General features: G+C 34.8%; 1 protein-coding gene across 2 annotated transcripts in view; it reads right to left on the minus strand.

Annotated features, from left to right (window-relative positions):
• Nucleotides 1–18,870, minus strand: part of LOC128868050 (myosin heavy chain, non-muscle) — a 46,671-nt gene that overhangs the window by 20,052 nt on the left and 7,749 nt on the right. For both annotated transcript variants that reach the window (XM_054109777.1, XM_054109778.1), the window contains exons 3-5: nucleotides 16,356–16,571; nucleotides 8,089–8,245; nucleotides 2,707–2,828 (exon numbers count right to left, since the gene is read on the minus strand). In XM_054109777.1, the coding sequence (XP_053965752.1) occupies nucleotides 2,707–2,828; nucleotides 8,089–8,245; nucleotides 16,356–16,571 (495 nt within the window). The remainder of the gene's footprint in view (nucleotides 1–2,706; nucleotides 2,829–8,088; nucleotides 8,246–16,355; nucleotides 16,572–18,870) is intronic.

Genomic DNA, 18,870 nt, shown 5'->3' on the forward strand with positions numbered 1-18,870 from the left:
GTTTATTTCATTTAGTATGTCCTTGCCTTAAAAGGAAACTTCTCTACGTGCTAAACTCCATATTGGTGCCAAGATCGCATAAAAAACGAAGAAATGGAGTTAGATAAATTAATAGCATCGAAACGGCCGTTTTAGATGTGAATATCCACCAAATCTATATAATAGTGCATGTGCATGTGTATGTATGTATATGTATGTATGTCTTTATATGCGTATGCATAGTTAATTTAAATACTTTGAGAAGTGACTGTAAGTGATTCATAAATTATGACCGATAAATTCATTGCGAACGGTATATCAAAAAATAAATATATGTATGTATGTGCACCCCGCCCGCGACAAGATGTTAACATATCCATATTCTGAACAATTTTGACTTTTTATGTTCATTATTTTTGTATAAAAGTATGACTCTTTGTTTAACAAAAATATTATAATCCTATTTTCATATTTCATATCATTAGAAAAATTCCACAAATTATCTTCAATCCACGGTTTCTAATTACAATTCCTGGAAAGATCTTTGGCAAATACTTTTATAGCTTATTAAATTTTAGTATAATAAAGTACAAGTTTGAAGTTCCTAAATAATCCACTTGATTTTTTATTATTTCCCCCCTAATTCCTGCGGGAGGTGGGCGCGGTTATTGATCAATTTCCCCTATATTACTCGCCAACATACCTTGGACAAAGACTAATATGTGTGCCAAGTTTCATTGGAATACATAAATTTCTGCCCGAATTATCGTGCGCACACACGCATGGCTCAATCGATTCCTCTCATTAATTAATTTTTGCATTCAGGAACAATAATTATTATTTTTTTTTTTCACTAAAAATTTATAAAGTTGCTCTTTATTTTTCGTATAGGGATAATGATAATTCTTATGAGTCAATCAAAGGCTCTTTTCAAAGATCATATTGTCTATACCAGGGATGGCCAAACTCCTTGGTAGTCCGAGCCATTTTTGAAAATTTGAAACATTTAGCGAGCCGCAATTAAATACATACACATTTAAAAAGTATCCAAAAAAGGTATTAAACATTTTTTTTACAGAAATTATATATATGTATATTGAAAACATATAAATAAAAACATGAAATTAAATATTAAAAATTAAAAATATATACTCTACTTCCCTTGATAACTCTTAAAAATTTGGTGGAAGTGGGGTAAATTTATCGAGAGCCACAAATAATCTTTCTAAGAACCGCATGTGGTTCGCGAGCGGGGTACGATACACCAGACAGGGCTGGTTTAGTGGGGCGGCAGCCCTCTGTCTGGAAAAAGCCCGAGTCATTACGGTAACGTAGAACCGGCTGCCATGGGAATGTAGCCGCAGGTTGCGGCAGCTAAAACACAGATTTGTGTTAAATCTGCTTGTTTTTGGAATTTATATAGGTACAGGTCTTGTACATGCATCTGCTCTAACAATCTCGTTACTTTTATAATACCATGGGAAAAATTACCCCTTTTCAAGTTGATTCTAAAGAAAGCATAAAAGCTTATTTTAAATTTCGAGCTTACAATCCCCAAAAAACGTCCAAGTGTACCCTTTTTATTGATTAAATTGGCGTAACAAATTTATTTATAGTGACGCAGCTAAATGATATCTACTCGAATAAATGAACCATCAATGAAATCAATGTCTTGCTAAATTAAAAACTATGACTCCTCTGCTACATCTGCATTTATATGTACATGCACACACATAAAGCTTATCTTCACATACCATATATATGTATGTATGTATGTATGTGTGTAGTGCAAGTGTTACGAAAGTTAACGTTTTGAAGATATTTTCCTCTTCTCAGAGCGAAATACGACTGGGAATACAATATATTATGTATGTATGTATGTATGTATGTATACGTGCATACGCCTGCCGCACAATCATTTCAATTTTACGTTGACCATTCCATTCCACCATCTGATCGCGCTTTTTCGTTTACACATACATACATATGTATGCATAAATATTATTGGATATTCAATATTTGTACGAACTTAGGACTCTAGCTTTCCACAATAGATGACATAGTTCACCTTAAATGGAGCTAAAAGTTGTTGTTATTGCAAACGCAACATGTTGGGGAATATGTTTCTTTTGAACAGCACGATCTCAGCCTGTGCCCATTTTTCATTAACACTACACAACACATCTCTGCATACTGCTCCATTCTTCATTTGTTCATTCGTTTTTTTTTTTTGCGGTTGGTTTGCCTTCAACTGACATTCGCCTTTTTTACTTTTACGGGCATTTCTCTGTTTCTTTGTTTACTCACTGAAATGATGAGTCATGGCATAAATATTTTCGCTCTGAATCGCCAACCAAAAGGTTTTTAATCATTCGGCTTCAGATAATTTTTTAGAGAATGAGTTAATGTTTGTTTTTACTTTTTACTTGTATTTTGTTGATAATAAGGGGTAAAATTCAAATATCTTTAAAATACATACAAACAGATACAAATACGAGTATACATTTGTTTTGGTGGTTACATACAAATGTACTATGTACTCGATCATGATGACTGTATGTTTAAGTTTAAGCAAATAATAGAAGCTTATGATATACCATATTCCAACTTATTGTGCTTAATAGATTTGATAAAAAGTAGTGCCTTTAAAAACATGTCCATATATGTATATGTTTATTACTAAATACCTAACTTTCGACAATAATTTAACTGAAACAGAAAACTTACCGCTCCCGAGCCCTTCGGTTTCGATGCAGCCACATACGCTAAATACTGTATGACCTTTTTCGTATTCTCAGTTTTTCCAGCACCAGATTCGCCAGTACATAAAATGGATTGGTCTTCGCGATCTGTAACAGTTATTGAAAAATCGATCAATAAATATATTAAGAATAATAATAATAAAAAATTAACTTAAAATATAGTACATACAAGAACTAAACGGGTAGCCTATCGGCATAAATGTTTAGATGCGGATTTGCGTACTTATTTTTGGCACATAACTAAAGGAAGTGTTTACATTCTGACGCAACTAAATTTTATTGGCACGGCGTATGTTTTTAGGGGAATATCATAGTCATAGGAATATAAGGATCGTTGCAATTGCCAGACATGAGCGGCTGGTGCTAGAAAAATTATGTTGATGTGCATTAGTCATAACGGCACGCACAAAAACAACGCTCGTGTTTATTAGCTTTAGATATTAACCGTTTTTATTTTTCAAATTTCCAAAATAATTGTGGTGACCGTGGTTTATGTTCGATTTTGTTGATATAATATTCAATGATTACGCAAAGCCAAATGCCACGCAATTACCAATTTTGGTTTTATTTGATAAAATGGGAAAGCTCATTTATTCAAATCTGGCGGAGTCACACCAGTTTTTCAAAATGTTTAGAGAAACGCAATACTTTCAACTTTCCTATCACTGAGATTGGGCAGATATGTAAAGAAAGTTATAAAATTACTAACTACACTGGAAAACACGATGGATATCAAAAAAAGGCTTATTATCACGTCTAATTCAATAACTATGGACAGGATATATCCAATATTAATGTATGGTATACAAATAAAATGTGAGAAGTGGTTAATAAAAATGGATATCGCATCCATAGAAAAATGGATGGAAATACGGAGTTATTAATTTTCATTGAACAATTGCGTTTTCGGCCGGCGTAGCCAAATGAGTTGGTGCGTGACTACCATTCGGAATTTTCAGAGAGAACGTAGGTTCGAATCTCGGTGAAACACCAAAATGAAGAAAATATTTTTCTAATAGCGGTTGCCCCTCGGCAGGCAATGGCAAACCTCCGAGTGTATTTCTGCCATGAAAAAGCTCCTCATAAAAGTATCTGCCGTTCGGAGTCGGCTTGAAACTTTAGGTCCCTCCATTTGTGGAACAACATCAAGACGCACACCACAAATAGGAGGAGGAGCTCGGCCAAACACCCAAAGAGGGTGTACGCGCCAATTATATATATATATGTATGTATATATAATTGCGTTTTCGCACTGTAAAAAGTGTGTAAAGAGTGTACAAATTGGTTTTCACATTTCTCTTCATTTCGAAAAAGCGTTCAGCAGTGGAGTGGGTGGATAGGTAGGTTAGATGGCAAGAGTACCACGGGTACTAGAACTAAAGTGCGGTATTGATACCATACTGTAGACCACTACCTAGATAACTGCCTCAGGCTATACCCAAGTCACACTAAGCAACCACAGGTGCTTAGCCGCTAAGTCCGGACATTTGCAAAGAAAGTGTTAAACAGTCGCTTTCTCTGCAGGATCTCCACAGCTTCTGCAATAAAGGTTGTACGGAAGTCCAAGCTTCTCTGCATGAACTCTCTGAACATCGCTATGAGTTTGGAAATTGTTCTATGTTCCTATGCCCTGAAACCCAGACAAGAGAAATGCTCCGTGCACGTTCGAGACGTTTGATTTCCTTTTTTTTAGGAGTTAACCAGAAGAAAGTATCAACTTGATCGCAGCTTGACTATTGTCTCCCTCCCAACAACGATCCCTAAGCATTTTGCACGTCTGCAGGATCGCGAAGACTACTGCTTGAAGAACACTACTACTTCGTGTGTTTAAAAAAACCACAACATTGTCTAATTTGGAAAAACACTAGCTCCAACTCCAGATCCAATATTGGATACGTCGGTGAAACATAGGTGCCTGTGTCCGTGGAGACTCTCCTCTCCTTCGAATCCATCCTACTTGGATAGATAGCGCTAGCACAATCCTCAAAACCCAGTTTGCGGATGAGGAGATCTGCACTAAGTACAGAGATGGAAGAATAAATCTGTCTCAAAATGCGACAGAGGACAACCTCCTTCAACCCCCCTGAGCTCTGAGCAGCAATGAATTGAGCTTAAAGATCAACGGGAAGTACTATGAGTGTAGAATCACGTTAAGAGCGGACATTTTCTACACGCCAGTGATGTCAATAAATGCAGTCATCTGCACTCTCTTTAATGTTATAGCGTTTTTCGGTTGTTCCACAAACGCAAGGACTTGTAGTTTGGGGCTGTCAGATAGTTTTTTGTAAGACATTCTTTCATGGCAGAAATGCACTCGAAGATTTGGCACTGCCTTTTGAAAGACGAACGTTATTAGAAAAAACGGTTTATATTATTTGATATTTAATGGTTAGAAGCAAACGTGAGGGCAGGACACGTAAGACCTCGGCGGCCACAAAGTCGTTGTTGTTGGTATAACAGCATAAACCATAAATGTTTGTGAAATGCTGCGGGAGTGATAGTCCATTGTTGGATATAAATCCGGGTCGTTCCGATATCGTAAAACCGGGTTATATTGTCGCGAAAATCAAAACGCAATCACAACCAATTACTCTGGTCATAGATATTTTGCAAAAGAAAGTATTAAATAATTCCTTAACCAGTACAAAACACTTGTTTTATTTCTTTTAAACTCTCAAAAGACACTCAGGAGCTAAAAGTATGATACTTTGTAAAACCTTAACGTACTTGTGTAAAGTTTTTTGTGAGTAGTTTTTTGATGACACGCACAAAACCCATTCGGCTATAACGGCCGGCGTAACAGAAACTTGAAGTCAAAAATCATTTTTTCTTCCACTATTTTATCGTTATAATTTAAAATAATTTGCATTAGTATTAGTGGTGAAATTCATACAAAACATAAGTTTTTTCCATCCGAAACATAGTTACACTTAAAACGTCTGAAATTTTGTACAAATAAAATATCGTCATGCTATTTTAAAAGAATTACAATTTATGTCATACGATATCTCTTTAGCTTAGGGCACTCGTTTTAGATAAGGTCTTAAGAAAAATACACTGCCGCCATTTGAACTGAATGAGTGTTTGCACTTTTCGTGGAACCGTAGGTACTGTGTTTTCAAGAGCCGAATGTTCAGTAGGTATGTTTGTGGGTATGTATGCATATGAACAGAATTGTGTAAAAGCGAAATAAGAAATAACAAAACGTTATTTGTATATATGTACATATATATACACCCATGGTCAAAATAATAAATACAAGATATTTTGATTAGTTTTTTTTTTTTTTGACTACTTTTCTTTTGTCGTGCATTCGTTGTGGATGAAATGGGCAGCACCGTCAGTGAAAAAAATTATAAAAAGACAAACGAGAATTTCGAGCCAATTTCAACTTGTACTAAAATTTAATGTAGCCAAATTTTGTTTAGAAATACATTTTAAATAAATTTCAAGTTTTGATGAAAATCTGTCGAATTTTTATAAAGCTTATACAAAGTTTTAAACTGTGATTGATTTATTGAAGAATTTACTATATTTTTTATAAAAAATTTATGAGAAAAATTATCAAAACTGTTTAAAGTAACGTATATTTATTATTTTGACCAAGGGTGTATATACATATAGTATAAGTACCACACATAAGAAGGCACTAAAGTTACATACATACATATGTATGTGGGTACAACAAAATTTTGATAAGTACACTTAACTTTATACGTAAAAGGTGCTCAGTGTTTATATTAAACATTTTTATGCGAATATTTATGAATCACACTGGTGACAAATCGGTTGGTGAAGCCAGCAGGCCGGCTGGCTACCTTTATTTGCAATTAGGTCTTTATTTTCAGATGTATTTGGTATGTAAATTCAAACGCAAGCACTGAAACTGGTTTCTGGTTAAACATTGAAGCGTTTTGATGGCAAAATGGTGTATGAAAAGTAAAAAATCAATAGCTTTATTTGTAACATTGGTACATCACTGTGAGTCATGCCACCAAACTTTCCAGTATGTGAGCATAATTTATTGATGTGTGCTGGTCCAAATTTGGTATCTCTACGATGGCTATATCAAAATTCTCGACTCTTTAACATCGAGTTTCCAATTGGCGTCAAGTAATATAATCCTTTTTTAAGACATTGAATTTATTTGCTTATGAAATGTGGGTTAATTTAGGGGTTAGGTCAATCAAACGTCAAATGCGGTTAGCGCGAACATTTATTTCTTATATTTGCTTGATTATGTAATATGTATGTATCATGTGTATAAAGCCACGTACAGATGTATGCAGTTGGAATTATGTATTTACATACATATGTTTTGTGTGATGAAATTTTTTCGATTTAAATTGTTAAATATTAAAATATCAAATATTCACTGATAGTACTTCTACAAATAATGTACAAATTAAGAGAATTCGAATATGACTTTATGGCGTTTATAGTGCAGTCAGTTCTACATTACCGGAACGACCCGGATTTATATCCGGCCAAGGACTCACTCCAGTAGCATTCCCCACACATATATGTTTATGCTACTACAGCAAAACAACAGCAACAAATTGGTTTTAGCTGGGTTTACCTGGGTTTATCACATAATTAAGTCACTTTGTCTTTTTACAGGTTAGGTTAGGTTATGCTGGCTGATCTGTAAAACGATCTCTCTTAAACTTTTAGGGTCCATTTTGTTACCAGTTCTATGTATTTGAAGTCGATTATATTATTTTATGTAATTCCTAATGCACGTCTTCACGAGTTTTAACAAGCCATTATTTTCTTCTATATAAACCATATACAGCACAGGTCAGAAAGTCAGGTTTTTATGTGAGCACTAGCGTATTAAGTCCAACTTATTGCCTATTAACTACTCTCTTCATTCTATGGGCTCATTTTAATATAAAATTTTAGATGGATGACATTCTCTTTTTGTTCAGTTGATATGAATCCTCCGGAAATAATAAAATAAAGTCACGATATTCACGATCAAGTGCAAAAAAAAAATATGGAAAACGCAAATAATTATTGTGGTAAAATAATTGACTTGAGAGCTTGCAATCACTTCTTATTATTATTTAGTTTCGCTGCAATAAACACAATAATGTAATATCTCTTGTTTCTTTTATTATTTGCGTTTATCATTAGAGTTACTCTGGGGTCTTAAAATATTCTTTCTCTATCAAATAAAAAACATACTGAGAAAATTTTAAAATTAGTGTTACGGGTGTGCGATTATTTTCTAGATAGTTTCATAAGTAGCGTTATTATTTAATCAGTACTTACTTACATGTAAATACTTATGTATTAAAGGCATACTAAATGTACATAGTTCGTAAAAGTGAGTTTGGTTTACCTTGCAACATGGATCTATAGGCTGTGTCAGTTATTGCGAAAACATGAGGAGGCACTTCATGCCTTTTGATACCCTTATACCGTTCCATTATCTTCTCAGTGTAGATTGGCAATTTTTTGTAAGGGTTCACTACAACACAGAAGAGACCAGAATAAGTCTGTAAAAAAAATAAATTTCTTTATTCAGATAAATGAACATAATAGTTATGAAAATACTGAAATAAATATATAAACGCAAAGGAAAGTGCTTATCAACGCAGAGTACAAAATATGTAAAAATGTAAATAAATAAGTCGTCAAGAAAGAAGCTTATCACAACTTTATGAAGTAAAAAAACCAAATAACTTAATAACTTTCAACGCAGCCCGGACGTTTATGTATGCAAATGTTGGGACTTGCACCGGAAACAGCCGTAAGGCGACAATTGGGGGTTTAGCTAGAAAAGAGCACAAGTTTATGACTTTACCAAAGCCGCAGGAGAAGCAAAACGTTTTTCAGCAGGACTCGGCATCTGCGTACAAGGCAAGAAAGAATCCACTACAAATTTACCTTCCCTATCAGTGGTCGCCAGATTGGTTGAAACGTTAACGCAAAGAATAGCTACACTACAGGCACTCTGAAGACCGTCATTATGACATTCCCACGACAGTCGGTTGTACCTTACCGGAACGACCCGGATTTACATATATCCGACCAAAGACTGTCAGCTCAACAGCATTTCTCGTATGTGTTGGGGATTTTATGCTGCTACAACAATACCAGCAGCCACCACCATGGCGGTGATGACCAGAAAGGACAAATAAAAGTTGGCTTGTTTTACATTGTATTGTACCAAGTTACGTGCAAATAGAAGGTATTTCAAAAGACGCGCCAACACGTTGTTTTAAAATAAAATATGTCAAAATTTAGATTCTTGCAGGTTTCACTATTTTTATACAAAATATGGCTCTTAATAATTATATGTGAAAAATAACATAATTTAAAGGCCCACCATGGACACGTGGACAAGAAAAGTCCGCCAAACAGTCGATTCATGAATGCCTGATTGTTGATAACGTCGAGATATCGATGTTGAAGATTGTGCAGCAACACTTTGCGATACAGCTACAATATTCTCAACAGAACGCCCAATTTTCGGTATGCCAGTCCTGCCAGTCCTTTTCCTATCCTCGGCAGAACTAGTTTCTTGAAAAATTTTCACCAACCTCTGAATTGTCGACTCATTCGGACGATTATTTCCACCAAAAAATCACGCATTTTACGATTTGTTCCTCTTAAAAATCGACCATTTTCATAAAAAGTTTCAATAATTTTAACGCGTTGTTCTAGCGTGTAAAATTGTTCATCTGTTTACTTGACAAATGTCAACGATGACATAAAAAAGTATCGTCTAAGAATTATTCAATACCAACATCTAGCCGTCACTTTTGAAAGACCTTTTATTACCCATCCCTCACCATCCTCATCAGTCCATTTTTCTAGTAGTATTTTTTTTCGGGCACGCAGATTTCCGGCGACGGTGAGATAAAGGCGACCGTAGAAACCCATTTTGAAGAGATATTTAAAGAATATTTTTTCAGTGACAAAGGTATTATCAGAAGAGAGCATTTTTTGAAAAGCCATAATTTTATTTCATTAAGTAGCTTAGCACTCCTCAGTATCATATGATAAAAACTAGATTTCTACGTATGAGTCAACAGCTAGTAACTCCAAGGTACATTTACAGTACTAAGCTAAGGAGTTTTCAAAGCAAAAGATTATATGAGAAGCAAAGAGGAAAAAAATCATTCATTTTAACTCACTATGAAACAAAAAAAGATTATTCACTTAATGCGAAATCGTTAACAGATCACATTTTACTATTTACAAAGTTAGATTTCAAGAAGCAGACGCATGGTGGCCAAATTGGAAACGGGCAAAGCAGCTCTGAAAGTATTAATGCGCTTCATAGTAGTGGAGGCGAACTAACTAGAAAAGGACTTGGTTTCATATCGTTAAATTTAAAAACATATTATTGAAATCCATTAAGTAACATGAAATGAAGCACATTAAATGCATGAAATGATGAAGCACATCCATATATACTTTTTTTGCTTATGTAGGTCATTAATATGTGTAAACTTAATAAAAATGTTCAGATAGTCCGATTTATGCATACTCAAGATGTGTTATGTGCATAACAGTATTGCAATTTACATCAACAACGACCCAAATAGCTTCGTGAAGTAAAAAAAAAACATGCACTAAGGTGTGTTTATTCAATACCAATGCGGTTTTACAAGCATACAGTTAACTGCTAACTGAAAACTCCCAGCTAAGTGGCAAGTAAATGAATGTGTTCTATATTTTTGTAAGTATATTCTGGCGAATCACCAAGCAATCCAATACCCGAAAACGTCTAAAAATCATAGACATTTACGTCACACTCACTTCTGACTCGTTGGATTTGTGAATAACAAAATTATTGTCTTTGGAGCGACTTATTGACTACTGATATGCTCCGAAAAATATTCTGCTTAGTGTGGCTTACATGTTGCAGACATCAGTGGCTAGGACTTAAGAACAGAAAAGACCAACACCGCTGTCAATGGCGGTACAGGCATGTGGTTATTCCCCAAGTCAACAAAAATCTTCAAATTGGTACAACATGCCCTATACCACGTGGTCATTACTTGATGAAATAAAAATTAATAATAAAATAATAAACTTGCATTTAAAGGGCTATGGAGTCTAGGAAGTATAAAATTCAGCGAATAGACTGTTTTCCTAATAAAAATGCGTGCAATGTGCGGGTTTCCTAATCATAAAAAATAAATATGTGATTTATAAAAGGTAATTTGACGATTGCAATGAATGGGTATAATTAGGTTATTGTTAGACCTAGGAAACATGCTGTTTCGACGGGTTGGGTCCAAAGGGAGATGTATGTTGGGTGACTAGGTTTAAGGGGACAACTGCATAGAGGATAAGTATCGTGAGTATGTCGTGGCCAATTCTGGATAGGGTTGTTGTTAAAGTAGCAAGTGACAGTCCTTGGGCGGATATAAAAGGCAAAGCAGCTCCGGGTCGTACCGGTTACGTAGAACTGACTGTCGTGGGTGAACTGACAATAGGTGGTGGTTGAACTCCGATTGGCATGGTATTGGTATTTAATGCTAATTTAAAATCAAAAATGTTAATGCTAATGCAAATTTGTTGTGAAAAACCAATATTCGTCTTTCATGTTTTATAAAAGATTATATTTATATTTTCAAAAAATTGTCTATACTTTCGAAAAAAAATTTCAAATATTGCTAGCCTGATATCACGACCTTATCGTTAGAAACATAAAAAATTTAAAATGTGAAATCGACCATAATTAAATGCAGTATTATTTTAAGTGCCCAAATATTTATGTTCGCAAATGTTAAAATCTGAACATAATAAAAATCGCCACCTCCATTCCAGTAAGCTTGAAATATTAAGCAAATCGATTCGAAAACACTTCCAGTTAAAAATGGACAGTTTTTAATTGAGTGTACACATTTATATACTATGACTGCACATTTCTCGCATTTCCAAACGAAATGTGACGCGACAGCAAATTTATATTGAATGGATGGGATAGCGTACGTGCATTGACTTATAATGCACTGAGAAGCGGTGAGCGTAATGAAGGCGAAAGGTGGTCGGCCAAAGCTCAGCAATTATAGCCGGAGATAGCGGAGACGAATTAACGACTCAACAAATCAGCAACGCAACGCGCTTACTTGACAACTAAGCATAGCGCAGCACCTCGATCTGATTTCGAATTGCGAATTCACCCATTTTGGCATACAGCACAACAGGTCACAACTCAACACACAAGGGCAAAACATGTGGTACCATATACCACCATATGTCTCGTACACAATACATAAATATCTATTAATACTTAATTAGAGACGTCAAAGGATTGCAATTATACCGAAAACAAGGTATGAAAAGATCATTCCAAAACTGTTGCGATGATGCAAGATAAGAAATCAACTGAGGTAAATAGATATCGAAATCATTACATACAACCTTCTTACCCTCAATAACTGAATTCGACATTCAATTTCTATCATTAGCATCGTTTACTAATACATCGCTCTAAATTCTTACAAATACAAAATAGAAAGCGTGTGCCATTATAATTATACTAAGTACAGACAAATATATGTATAGATGTATGGAACAGAATGTGTATACAAGCATTATAATGTCAACAAAGCTTCTTGATAGAATTCTGTAAAAAACAAAAACAGATGCGAGTAATTAATAACATACGAAGACAACCTGAATCACACCCACAACTACTCATTTGATCAAATAATCATCACACTTGTAATGTACGATGATAATATTCGTATCACCCAAGATTATTATACATATTTATATTTATAAGTTTACCGCTTTACCACTTTTATTCAATTGCAATCAAAAACAGCATGGGAATAAGCGAAAACATCTAAGCATGAAGGTATTCTACATAAAAGCAAACACGTTAATGATTGAATAAATAATTCGAATCTGATTTTCTAAAAAAAATCTAATATACAGAGTAATTAATGAAGTACAAACCATAATATTTGAATGTCTATCTGACGCATGAATATTTATAAACATAAATCTTCAAACAAACTGTTTTTTCACTTACTAAACTCTACTGTATGAATAAAACAAATCGTCAATAGAATGATTCCGGTCCTTTTTCACAAGTAGCACACAGTGCCCTCTTCTGCTATTACAAGGCCGTACTGCACCAAAAATTTTTAGAGCCTACGCGCTTTATCTAATGTTGTTTTAGCAGCATAAACATTCCCCGTGCATATACGAGGAATGCTGCTGAAGTGACAGTCCTTGGCCGGATATAAAACCGGGTCATTCGGTTACGTAGAACCGACTGTCGTGGGAACGTAGTTTTATCTAATCAACGGAACCATTGTATTCGTTGCACTATCTTTTTCGTTTTTAAGCTTGTCCTATTCACTATTCCACTGCCTATGTTATTCGCCAACGTTCAGGGGTTCATATACTCTCTGGAGCGCCTTTCTTACGAACACTGCAAGAACAGGCGGACTGTTGCCTTAAATAAGCGCAAGTTTTATCCCACTACTTGTCAAATAAGATTTTAAAATATCTAAGGACAATGCTGCATTTATGGTATTTTTAATAAAGGTCTAATCCTCAACCGCTTTGTACTATATATGAGATAAAGTCCCGATTCATCAGTTGGAATTATATTGCGATTTTCTAATGCTTTTAACAGTCTCGGCCACACTTTAGTTGTGCCGTAAATGGAGTGACTAAGCCGTAATTTGGTCTCATGGCAAAAAATCGCATCAATCGGACAAACAATTGGCCTGCCTTTGTACTACGCAGCGTACGATAAGCAACTTTCAATATATAACACTAAAATTGGTAGTTTCTTACGGACCGCTCGTGACGTGCGCTTATTTCTTTTGAGAAGGCTTCTTCCTATTTCATCCCAGCCACATTCTTCTTTAAATCACTCGCAAGGATCCTACTAAAATTCTGTGGGTTTTTACCATTTTTCGCGTGATTTACACTCATCTCGTTAGGATATTTCACATGGATAATCGCTACAACACTAAAGCTGCAATTAGTGGCGCCGTAGCCATAACGCCGTCGTCGTTCATTTCTAATATATAATAAATATCAAAACAAAAGTAAAGTATTTCACAGCTGCTTACGGTTACGCGTGAAACCCATCGTCACCTATAATCGTTTACAGTGATGATGATTTGGTTGCAGCTTTACTTCTACTTCTAGCTTAGTTTTATTTATACGCGCCTTAAAATATTATAAATAGTTTAATAATGTATTATTGAACCACATTTTATAATCGATCCTACTATCATGTTTTTAACATCCGACGCAAAAAGTGAAAAACTATAACAAATACGAAATAGGCTATGGGAAATATTCTTAACGCTCGACAATGCTTAATAATTTAAACTGGTAAGGTTGAGGTCAAGTGGCTGTCTTACGACTCATCTAGGCGAAATAGAAGTCCCTTGTGATACCACCGGAACTATTCCATCCTTACTCCACTTGGTCATCTTCAAACCATCCTGTGGACTTTATAAATCTAACAAATAGAGCAAATTCAATCTTCTTCTACACAGAACCATGCACCCGCATTAAAGGTGTTTAACTGTCTCTGTCTCTTCTACATCCTGACAGTCTCTCCAAAAGTCAAAACAAAAGAAGTTGAAAATCTCATAACTCTCCCTAAGGATAAAGAATGATCACGGGCATATTCACAGGCCACTGCAGACTACGTAATCATCTGCACATGGTCGTGATATGGTCCATTGACTCTTTTCGTTCCTATGACTAGTCCCAGAAGTTTCCAATACAGTTTCTCCTTGAATGCAGCGACATATCGCGAAGGTTGAGAAATCGCGTCTATTTGCAGCCGGAAGAAAGGCACATACGCTCAATCCGACCCAGCTCTATACTGAGTTTAATAAGGGAACTGGGTCTGGATGAGGTACTGTGATGAACAGAGGGCACAAAAGACGTGCAAACCTCCAATAACTCTATCTATCTGAAATGTCCCTTATTGAGACCTTTAAACTCACGCTAGGTATTTTTGTTTCATATTCTTTCTTTCTATTATACTCGTCCCGTTTCGATGCTACAAGTTTCGACAAATGTATTTGCTTGTAGCGTCACTGAAAACGTTCATTGCAAACCAGCTAGTGCTCGGACGATTTCAATAAAAACCAACCGATGTTAATCTGAAAATCGATGTTATTGGTAAATTGTTTTCCAAATTAATTGAAGTGTATGTTTGTATTAACGCTTTCTGTTTTGCAATGAATGCCATAGATTCGATATGTAATATATGTAGATGATAGCAAAGGAATGATTCAGACCTTGTGTAATAATAATATTGTGTATTAATTAATAATATTAATTTTTGAATGAGTTTGACGACGGCAATTGACGCAATTCAAAATTTGGTACTTTAAATGGGCATGCTTGAGAGCACATATGTTTGTACTCGTACACATACACATACACACGTATACACATCTCTCACATTTATATATTAATTTGTATAAATAAATATCCAAAACAGTGCCAACTAGGTTTGTGCGCCTCTGTTTGGAACACCCAGCGAAACGCCAAATCATCTGCAGTCTCAACGGACTTCCATCCAGACTTGTTTTTCGACTATGGACTACTCTATGCAATTACATTTTCAAACAAAAAGCTGGTGAGTGCGGAATGCTGCACCTCCTCTAATAGAGGTGCCGATCGAAATAGCCACAACCCGTGTCGAGCTAACCGCAAAGCCCTCTGTATCGGAAAAGAGTAGACCTAATGCACAACTGGTAGATAGTCACTTTTGAGATGTCGGAGGAACCCTATCGGCAAGCATTGAAGATGCTAAATTTAAATTCATCGGGAACCTATAGCTTCGAGAAGCTAATAACAAGAAGACCAAAGTGTAGAACACGCATAGACATCTGTTGAGGTGGCAACAAACGCAATCGTTTGACAACTTCATAGACATATTTGGCAATATTTAATCGGAATCCGAAATAATTTTTACGTCTTTTCGTGGCCGTGGAAGAAACATTCGTTTGATTCACCACAACGCACCAAAAATCAATGAACAGTCTAGAATGTGGATATCTCGTGGTGAATCGAAGCCGAAGTCAAGGCCAAGGCGGGTCTGTCAAACAACAAGGACTTGAAGACAGTTTTTTGGTATGTTCATGGTGTCATTGAAATCTTCGCCATAAAAAACAAGCACGTTTAATCGATCTCACGCCGATTTGAAATAAAAATTACCACATTCAGAGAGGGAAAAATTTGTCTTCTACCAAGCCAAATATGAAAAAAGCCCGCAAAAAACTTTTGGGGGGATGAAACAGATTTTAGAGAAATGGTGTTATTTGGAGTGCATGAAAAATTTTCCTACTATCATTCTTAATTATGGTATATAAAATTTTTGATATCATCTCTTTCCAATATAACACTTTTTTTCAAATTACTGTCATTTTGAAGTTCAAGCCACACTTGCACCAAAGGCAACATAAATACCAGGTTTTGTTACATGCTTTAGTTTTCAGTCGATTCCACCGGAAATTCTAATGCATTTTTGTATACAATAATTGACAAATATTCGTTTTACCGGAAATTTAAAGTCATCGTAACTCTATATAGAAAAAATTACCCCCGAAACAATTGTATTATACCTATATACATATATAGTATATTACTTACGTAAATTAAGCCAGAATAGTATCTGTCTTTGATGTTGTGCAAAACTGAGGCTTCGTTTAGACAGGTCAGCTCCGCCATATCTTCGACCTTGTCAAATTTTGGAGGATTCATCTTTTGAATATCATCACGCAGAACCATCATCCGTTTACCAGTTTCGGCAAGCTCCACTTCAACTTCGTCGCCATGTTCGCGTTTAATGCTTGCAGCAACAAACCCCTGCAAGAAAAAATGCAGATCATAAAATATTGCACAAAATGCCTTGAACTTTTACTTTTTTATATGTACATATAAATATTTAATAATATAATTCATTAAAAAATTATAGCTATCAGGGCTATAGACTTTATATAAAATTAAAATAATAACAATTACGCATACAACTCGTTTTATAAAAAAAACGTGACTCCGAAAAATTCTAGAAGACCTGCTTAAATGAATGCGTGAAGGGAGAATGGAACCTCTTAAAATGACAAATACGAATTAATAATTCTCTTACTAAATAGCGTTTTAAAAGTGACGCCTAGATGCCAGTAGTGAATAGTTCCTAGACCGTACCTTTTTTATGTCATCTTTGACATTTGTCAAGTAGACAGATGTACGATTTTACTCGATAGAACAACGCTTAAAAATATTGAAACTTATTATGAAAACAAATTCATAATTTTTTTGTGGAAATAATCATTCAAATAAGTCGACAATTCAAAGGTTGGCGAAAATCTTAGAAGAAATTGGTTCTGTCGAGGATAGGAAAGGGACTGACAGATAAAAAACTGGAAATTCTGTTCAAAGAATATTGCTGCTGTAACGCAAAGTGTTGCTGAACAGCCTTCAACATCGATATCTCGACATTCTCAATTAGGCATTCATGAATCGACTGTTTGGCGGATTTTACCTGTTGACGTGCTCATGATGGGCCTTTAAATGATGTAATTTTTCACAAATAATTGTGAATTTGGAATAAAAAAATATTAATATATATTAAAAAAAATAAAAAATTAAAAAATATATGCATAAAAAAATAAAAAAATATAAGTAAAAAAACATTTTAAAATTAAGAAATAAAAATAAAAAACATTTTGAATAAAAAAAATATATGTATTTTAAATAAAAAATTAAAAACAAAATAAAAAAAATTCTAAAAGTAAAAAATAGTAAAACATGCAAATCTAAATTTTTACTTTTAAACAAACTTCTCTTTAAAAGATATTTTATTTAACGATTTTAAGTTGATTAGATAATTTATGTGGCTATCAAACATTTTCTCAAGAGTAGTTAGGCGAGAATTAGAATATGAGTACATGTAGTGAGAGGTAGGGACTTTTCTTCGAGTAAAAGAATCCCACTGTCACTTAAAATAAACAACAGTTTGAAAGCAACTTAATTGCGCATGCGTGGCAATGCAATTAAATTTTCACACTAGTGTTCTAGTACTAATTTGCCTCGTCGTAAGCTCACAATCGTTTATTTTTAATGAAACCCCAAAATGGCCAATCTTGTTATCAAAATTGAACGACTGATGTTATTAAATACTGCTGAGAAGTCAGTATAAGCTCTATAGCCATTTTTACATCTCTTTTTGACTAAGTTTGTCTACTATCTCGCAAAAATAGCCGTAATTGTAAAAATCTTCGTCTATCGTCTACTAAAGGTTATTGGTGGGCAGAGTGGAGTAATTTTATAAAACATTTAACAATCAAAATTCTAAAATCTCAAATTTTTTAATAATTGTTCTTTGTTTGGTGGTATTTTTAAATAGTTTATATGTGAAAGATCTAAATAAAATTACAAGGTTAGCGCCACCTAATCATCATCATTGTTTTTGAATAACTTTTTTACAAAATAAAAAAAATCATTTCGAATGATGGAAATAATTATTTGAATCTTTATAATTTTTTCTACTGGCCATGCCAAAGAAGGAAGACTACGCGACCAGGAAAGATTTCCTTCACAATATCCATTGTGGCCCGTGCTGTATATTCGGTGTCACTGTCCTGTTGAAGCCAAATTGCAATATCCAATCCCAATATATTCTCAGTTTGTGAATTTGCTTTGAGAGTAAGCCCTATCGGGCTTAGGCAGCTTGAAGGTATATCAGATTAAAGGTACTTTTTCCAACAGGGTTGTTTTGACAGATCACGCATGACTACTGTCAAACTAAATGGATAATTTTTTTCAGTATTCATTGACATTTCATCATGGAAAGACTTACGGTCCAACAATGCTTAGAAATCGTACAATTGTGTTCATCGCACGCTCAGGACCCGAATTTCTTGGCTTAATGACTACGTCAATAAACAAAATACATCCATTGAAAACAAAAATTTGGTGCCGCCTATGGGCTGGAGGAATCATCGGTCCATATTTCTCGCGCCATAATAAATGACTTTTTGCTACCGAAAATTGAAGCCCGTGATCTTTACATTATTTGGTTCCAACGAGACGGCGCTACTTGCCTTACAGCCTGTGAAACAATGGATTTACTGCGTCGTCGTTTTGGAGAGCAATTTATCTCTCG

This window comes from Anastrepha ludens, chromosome 6 (assembly GCF_028408465.1).
Source record: "Anastrepha ludens isolate Willacy chromosome 6, idAnaLude1.1, whole genome shotgun sequence".
NCBI lineage: Eukaryota > Metazoa > Arthropoda > Insecta > Diptera > Tephritidae > Anastrepha > Anastrepha ludens.